The following is a 7585-nucleotide window of genomic DNA, read 5'->3' as shown; positions in this document are numbered from 1 at the left end:
TACATTTGCATATTTTAAAAGTAGTTTGCATATTTGCAGTTTTTATTTTATTTTATGTTATTTTATTGGATTTTGTTTTCGTTAAGTTTAACTTAGTTTTAGTTTAAGAACTAAAAGACAACGGACAGGCTACAGTACAAGCATAGATTGTATCCATAGACTGTCTGGTTGTATCTATGACGACAACAGAAGTGACGACACATACGCGGAAGTTGACATTTAGCGCCAAAGCTTGAGCGCAAACAGAAGAAGAAGTGGAGACAACATTAACTATGGAGGTGGCTCGGAAAATAAAGGCAAAAGTGTCCGCTGGCTTCAAGATGAGAGGACTCATACTGCGACCGTAAATATTAAATTCTATCACGGCTGCTTTGCTAAAGTTGTTTTTGCTGATGTCGGAAACCTTCGATAAAACAACAGCGTGTTTTCAGACACTTCAATAGGCAGCAACGAGCTGACCGCCGTCAAAACTCTGTTAAATTTACACTATTGATTACAAACAATAGATGTTATGCTGTTGTGTAGTTTTTTTTTTCATGCTGTGTGCTCTTCTGAGGCCATATGGTGTGCAAAAAAAATCATTTTCTGTCTAAAACTAATGACCCTGTTTAGATACATGGACAGCTGCTTTTATCTGAGTCAAACAGTCATAATGTGAAAATACACAGAACTCGTATCTGTTGTGATTGCAAAGGTATGCCTGTGATTTTTTTCCCCCTCCGAATCGAATAATTTAGACCAAAGAAAAGTATGGAATTTAAAGCATGATCAGACATGACAATTACTTATTTTTTCCTAGAATTACAGGCATTAATTATTATTATTGTGTCTGATGTTTAGGCTGTATTTAATAAGCATTTCTAATTTCCTTGTTTATGTTTGAAAACTGCACAGTAATTAACATGAATAACGGATGGGTTTAGTATGTCAAAACAAACTACTATGTGTTTTGCAAGTATCCTGGGGTTGGAAACTTTAAAATGTAACCCTAAATCACGTGTCATGCATTAGCAACATTTCTGACATAATGTAGGAACTACATTCATTGTTTTGACAAGTGGAAAACTGCAGGATAGGTAAACCTGCATTGTTCATAGCACAGTGGGATCCTGACATTGATATATTAATAATTAGTTTGGTAAACTCACACCAGCAATTTTACTTTGTATTTTGGCTCAATGGCTGTTTTTTTTAAGTACATAAGGAATGATGATTTAACTTGGCTAGGCTGTTGTTTGTCTAGATTGCCATGTTTCCTACTTGTGTTGTGTTCCAGTGAAGCCAGCAGGTACCTGGTAGAAGTGCTGGAGTCTGTCAGTCACACTGAACTTGATGATGTTATTGAACGGGTCCTGGATGCGGTGGAAAAGCAGCCATGTAAGTACATTACAGCTGGTTTCTACAAGGGACTGTGTGTTCAGTACATAGTCTGCTGTGTGCGGATTTGTATTTGTCTGAAGTGTTTTCACGTTATGAATGTTGTGTGTTTTCCAACAGTGTCCTCCAGTATGATCGAGCTGTCCGTGGTGGAAGTTGCTGTGCAGGACTGCACTCAGTCTTGTGATGAAACCATGTAAGTGAGGCTGCAACTTGCAGTTTTTTCTTTCTTAATAAGTTTGTTGTGTTATGGTTAATTTACTATTTTGTTTATTGTGGGATGTTGTCCTATTACTTAGCATACTCACATTATCAGTGTTGTTGTGTGCAGTGTGCTTATGACTTTACTTCTGTATGTGGGTTCAAGACCGTATTCTCTGTTCTGTTCTAATTCTAACAAACAATAATTATACCTATAAAGGCTGTAATGATTAACTGGCTTTCAGAATTTGATAGATAAGTTCAACATTTTAGTCCACTCTTATATATCATTACATTAATTGACTAGATGTTTTCACTGATTCCATATGGACAAAAGTTACTTGATGATTCACTGTAATGATAGGAGGTGGATTAGAAAGTGCACAGACAAAGCTGTTTGGACTAGAAATCCTTCCAGTTAGAGTTGCTTGCTGGAAATACATGGACCAAACTCAAATCTATGTAATATTATAATAATGCAATCATGACATAACACCGACATTTTAAAGTATAATATAATATAATCAACTTTATTGTGCAGTAGTCTAAAATTTACTTCTGGGATCTTTCTTCTAGAGATAATGTCTTCAACATCATTGGAGCCTTTGATGTGCCCAGATACATTTACAGTGTGGAGAAGAAGAAATTTGTACCGTGAGTAAATGATCACTTTGATGATACAGAAGTACAATTATTTGCCTCCTTGGTACCTATGATTGTAGGCTAAGTTTTAAAAGTTTTTTTCTTGCCCTCTTCATGCAGCATCAGTATGACCAGCCATCCAGCCCCCAGTCTGTGTGGTGTGGCCAAAGACAAAGCTGAACTCTTTAGGGAACGCTACACAATCTTACAACAGGTCAGTAAGATCTGACTCATCATTCCACCACAGAGGAGTTGACCTCCTCTCTTTGCTGCTGTTTCTACTATGTGTGGTTTGCATGTTGTATTAACACAGACATCATTTTCTTTGTAGCGTACACATCGGCATGAACTCTTCACCCCTCCAGCAATAGGAGCTGCTGTTGAAGAGGGTCAGAACAAATTTCAGGTACAGAATCTGAAACCAGTGTTATGGCTTCGGTTTAAAGTATGTGTTTAATGTAGTTTTTTGCACACCTGGTTTACTGTTTTTGCATTTGGCCGACTACTCATGCTGTTGTTTTCTAGTTGAAGACAATCGAAGCTTTGCTCGGTAGCACAGCTAAACTGGGAGAGGTGATCGTACTTGGGATGATCACACAACTGAAAGAGGTGAGTTCACGATTTTACCTATTTCTTTGAAAGTCGTAAAAAATTGTGTCTTTCCATTCAGTTTGTCAGAAAATTTGTTTTGTATCTGCTCTCTAAAACATTTCTAAACATTTTTTAGGGTAAATTTTACCTGGAGGACCCAAGTGGAACAGTACAACTGGACATGTCTAAAGCAATATCCTTTCATCTGTTTGGCAGCCCGTCAGCAATAAGTGCTTTTTATGGCTTTTAAACATAATGCATTCCTTAGCGCCATTCTCACCAGTTTCATAACGGGCTGTACACAGAATCCTGCTTTGTGCTGGCAGAAGGTAAAATTCATTTCAACTCCTTCTGCAGCTATAGTAAAGAAAACTAAATAGGCAGCCACATGCTACACGTCTGTTGCTGAGGTGGAGTTTTCCCCTCTATCCTACAGGTTGGTATGAGGATTCTGTGTTCCACGTCAATGGTTTCGGGTTCCCACCAACAGAGCCTTCATCAGCTACAAGGTCAGTGGGTTAAATGGTGATTGAACAAACATTTAGTCAATATAGCAAGATGTGCATCCTGATATTATAGACTGAGGTGAGATGTGAATCAAGCCTAGTCTGGTCTGTGCAGATGAGCATGTTCGGAGCATCCTGTGTCACATCCATGAAGTCGTAACCTTGTTCTTCTTGCTAGTCAGTAAAAATGTCATGAATATATTGATGATGCCAATGAAGGCATAAACTCTATATTTACTTCCGTAGTGAAGTCAGAGATTCTTGTTAATGATGTACGTATGTATGATGTAATCTGACAGCATGATCAGCACTCCTCAGTAGCAGACTGTGAAGAATAACTACAATTACAGTTTAACATGCAATTAAAAGTATTCTACTAATTCAGCTTTAATTTAAGCATTAAGTTATTCACACATTTTTTCCCGTTTAGTAAGGGATGAATTCTTTGACTTCATTTTCAGTCTTAAGGCTAATCCAACCTTATTTTCTGGACTAGGTACAGCTGAACGAAATGCAAAAAAATCAAAAAATGTCATTATTGTTGACAGATGTGCAATGTGATATGAATCACGATTTTAGAATAAATTTTTAGATATCTTTCACACTGGAAAAAAAAATATGAAAGTGATTGATTTTTGCCGCTGCTTGTCCCAAACTAGCATGATTGGAATCAGGGCACCTTTGCAGTAATCAGTCCCACTGGAAAGTATTTCTGCTTCCTCACAATACGGTCATTGGTGTAAATTCCAGGGCATACTACGGCAACTTGAACTTCTTTGGGGGTCCATCCACCACTTCAGTGAAAGCTTCTTCCAAGCTCAAGCAGCTGGAAGAGGAGAACGAAGACGCCATGTTTGTAATGATCTCTGACGTCTGGCTGGACAGCGTCGAAGTGATGGAAAAGCTCAACATCATGTTCTCAGGTCTTATGCTGCAGACTTTACAAGTCAAGAATACGCACTTTTGAGACAACACTTATATTGTCAGTCTGTCTTTTCTTACAGGATATGCTGCCATGCCTCCCACCTGTTTCATTTTCTGTGGAAACTTCTCTTCTGCCCCATATGGGAAAACACAGATTAAATCACTCAAAGGTGAGCCTTTTGGACTCTAATCTCTCATAACAGACTTTTAAATTGGTCCATAAAGTTGGACAGATACTGTGATTTCATTGCATGAACACACAGTACACCTTTTATTCTGTATTTTGGCACAACCAGATCTAGAGGTCGAACTTACCATGAGCCCTGAAATCTCTACTAAAGTTCCTTAACCCTCCTGTTGTCTTCATTTACAGGCAACAAAAAATATTGTTTCCTTGTCTGAAAAAAAATCCAAAAATTCAGCAAAGAAATTCAACAAATTTCTGAAAATTTGCAAAACCTTCAGGAAGAAAATTCTAATAATTCCTTAAAAGTTTCCCTTAAAAGTTTTATTTAAAACAAAAATCCCCCAAATTTGGCAAGAAAAGTCTTGTAAATATTTTCAAAAAATGAGCAAAAATCTTCCCAAAAAAATCCTCAAAATATCTAAAGTGATTACATGTATATCAGTAAAACTTCTAATATTTTCATTAAGAACATTCACATAAAAATCAACCAAAATCCAGCGAATTTCGCTGGATTTTGGTTGATTTTTATGTGAATGTTCTTAAGTAACATTTTTAGCATTTCTTTTTTACCACCAAAAACTGTTCAAAGATTTCCCAAAAATGTTGAAAATGTAGACATCAGAAGTTTCACTGTGAAAATTATTTTTTTTCATCATTTTCAAACTTTAAAACGGGTCAATTTTGACCCGCAGGACGACATGAGGGGTTAAACAAGATGGCATCAGTGTTGACAGAAAAAGAGATTAGTTAATCTGTGTAGGCGGCCACTCCTCATTTCCCACGTAGCGCACCGCATCCACTGTCTACTTTTATTTTAGTGTTTTAATCATCACTTGCTAGCGCCCTCAAACATGCCTTGATTGAATGAAAAAAGGAGTATCAATGAGATTTCCACTGCTCTCTGCTAATAATCCTATGATTCAATCATGCACTTCAAATACAAAAGCGATAGGAAGTAGGTAATGAATGAAGGATGTAATCTCTCAGCCAAACACAGCATTACTTGGTGCAACGGATATGAATAGAAAGTAAGATGACAAAAATGACGTTGCGTCTTGGAGGGCTGAAGAAATTTAGTTTCGCTAATGCACAATACACTTTTAGTCACATTTATTACTACTACAGTGATAAATTTATAGTGGCTATGATGGCACTATAGACTGTGGCATTAATCATACTGCATAACAGCGAGCTAAAGTTTTTAACTTGCCAGAAATCTGCCCAGTTGTGAGAGAGCTACATTAATGATTGTTCCGACTAAAATCTGCCAGAATGAATAGAATTACATATTCTTTCTTTAGAATCACTGAAGGCTCTTGCTGATGCTATATGTTCATACCCCAGCATCCACAGCAGGTAGGATTCAATAGATTTGGCATTTTGTTCTGCTCAAGATTATTCCTAACTATTTCAGTTTCAGTGTGTTTGACATAAATATGTTCATCCTAAACCTGCAGTAGTCGCTTCGTGTTTGTTCCTGGTCCTGAAGACCCGGGTCCAGGCAGCATCCTGCCAAGGTAATCCTTCAGAGACATCTGGCTTTTAACATCATTCTGTGATATTCACTCAGAGGTGTGGACAAATGTGGTTAAATATTTTTCCCTCAGGCCTCCCTTGGCCGACCACATTACGGAGGAATTCAGACAGAGGGTGCCGTTTTCTGTGTTCACAACAAACCCATGCAGGTAAAACAAATATGTGGCTTTGACATTGGTTGATCAGGGTTTCAGTGTAATATGAAGTAGTTTTACATGCAAATAGACATTGTGTTTAGTTTTCAAACTTAGCGGAAATTGTGTCCAGACTTGTCACTGTCACTGCTAGAAAACTGAATTTTTACTGTGATTGCACGTTTTTCTCTGTCAGGATCCAGTACTGCACCCAGGAGATCGTCGTCATCAGAGAGGACCTGGTCAACAAGATGTGCAGAAACTGCGTCCGATTGCCAAATAACAATCTTGACATTCCAAACCATGTGAGTTTCAGTGTTTCTGAAAAACCTGTTCACACCTAAGTGAAAGTCCTCTCAAGAAAGACATGCACGGTAGTAATTTGCTGTTGTCAGAGGCTGACTTGCACTCCTGCACAGTGTTGTAAATGCCAGGAATTGTTTGTAAATATTGTTACAGAAATGTGTGGCTATATTTCCAATAAAATGTGTTAAAATGTTAAAATGTATTTTTATTTCTGTCAATAAACCGTCTTCTCTTCCTCTCTCCCAGTTTGTGAAAACTATCCTCTCACAGGGTCACTTGACTCCGCTGCCTCTGTATGTCAGTCCTGTTTTCTGGGCATATGACTACTCCCTGCGTATCTACCCAGTACCCGATGTCATCGTCTTTGCAGACAAATACGACCCCTTTAGCATCTCAAACACTGACTGCCTTTCAGTCAATCCGGTATGCAACAGAAGAAATCTGAATCAATGGCTGAAATTATTCTTTGATAGATAAACAATGCCTTTGCAGCTAGACCTTTGGCATTTATTAATAAGTCGTTATTCATTTATTTCTGCAGGGATCATTCCCAAGAAGTGGCTTCACTTTCAAGGTGTACTATCCATCCAACAGAACTATTGAGGACAGGTGGGACATATTTTTGAAGTTTTTTCTTTTTCTATTTGAGTTACTCAGTACTGATAACTGATCTATAAACACTTATTTTCATACTAAACTTTTGTTTGTGTGTCTTCACAGCAAACTTCAAGGCCTGTAAAGAAAAACTTGGATTTTCAAGATCTGTTTTCATTTGCTTTGTACATTGCCTTTGTATGATACTGGATGTTGAAAATTGAGTGGTAATCAAACCGTTGTATCTGTGCTTATGTGTTTTGTCATGAATAATAAAGGTTTTATTCTTTGTAGCTACTGAACTTTCTGACCTTTTATTATACTCTCATTTGCACAAACTCCCTGGAAAACAAAAAGGGTATAGTGCAGAGTGTTTGTATAAAAATGCACTTATTACAGAGTGCCAAATTGGGATTTATTGGGACTGTAAATAGATTTGTTAATACAAATGGGTAAACAGGTAAGGACTGTCAATGCTTTTATTTATAGTTTTTGGGACTCACTGGATAGCTTAATAGTGAGTTTATTCTTTTTTTTTCTATACATCAGCTGACAAATTTTAAGTTTTTTAAATCTAGTAGTAATAT

At 37.4% G+C, this 7585-nt stretch overlaps 1 protein-coding gene across 1 annotated transcript; it reads left to right on the top strand.

The window, feature by feature from the left end:
- The first annotated feature begins 210 nt into the window (after positions 1 to 210).
- Positions 211 to 7291, top strand: pole2 (polymerase (DNA directed), epsilon 2). Its single transcript, XM_022198961.2, has 19 exons — positions 211 to 343; positions 1277 to 1377; positions 1498 to 1573; positions 2155 to 2232; positions 2341 to 2434; positions 2552 to 2626; positions 2746 to 2829; positions 2948 to 3004; positions 3092 to 3140; positions 3248 to 3320; positions 4068 to 4240; positions 4322 to 4411; positions 5730 to 5784; positions 5886 to 5945; positions 6036 to 6113; positions 6295 to 6403; positions 6651 to 6827; positions 6946 to 7013; positions 7125 to 7291. Exons 1-19 carry the CDS (start codon positions 273 to 275, stop codon positions 7141 to 7143), a joined length of 1587 nt encoding a protein of 528 aa, XP_022054653.1. The 5' UTR covers positions 211 to 272; the 3' UTR covers positions 7144 to 7291.
- Positions 7292 to 7585: the final 294 nt, after the last annotated feature.

The sequence above is a fragment of the Acanthochromis polyacanthus genome, chromosome 1 (genome assembly GCF_021347895.1).
Source record: "Acanthochromis polyacanthus isolate Apoly-LR-REF ecotype Palm Island chromosome 1, KAUST_Apoly_ChrSc, whole genome shotgun sequence".
Classification (NCBI taxonomy): domain Eukaryota; kingdom Metazoa; phylum Chordata; class Actinopteri; family Pomacentridae; genus Acanthochromis; species Acanthochromis polyacanthus.
Note: the sequence above shows the minus strand (reverse complement) of the source record. Positions and strands in the feature narration are given on the sequence as shown.

Coding starts and splice junctions, on each gene's coding strand:
- pole2 (XM_022198961.2), top strand. CDS start 273: ATGGAGGTGGCTCGGAAAATAAAGGCAAAAGTGTCCGCTGGCTTCAAG. Junction 3,005..3,091: donor AACTGGACATGTCTAAAGCA/ATATCCTTTCAT, acceptor CGCCATTCTCAC/CAGTTTCATAACGGGCTGTA. Junction 6,114..6,294: donor TTCACAACAAACCCATGCAG/GTAAAACAAATA, acceptor TTTCTCTGTCAG/GATCCAGTACTGCACCCAGG.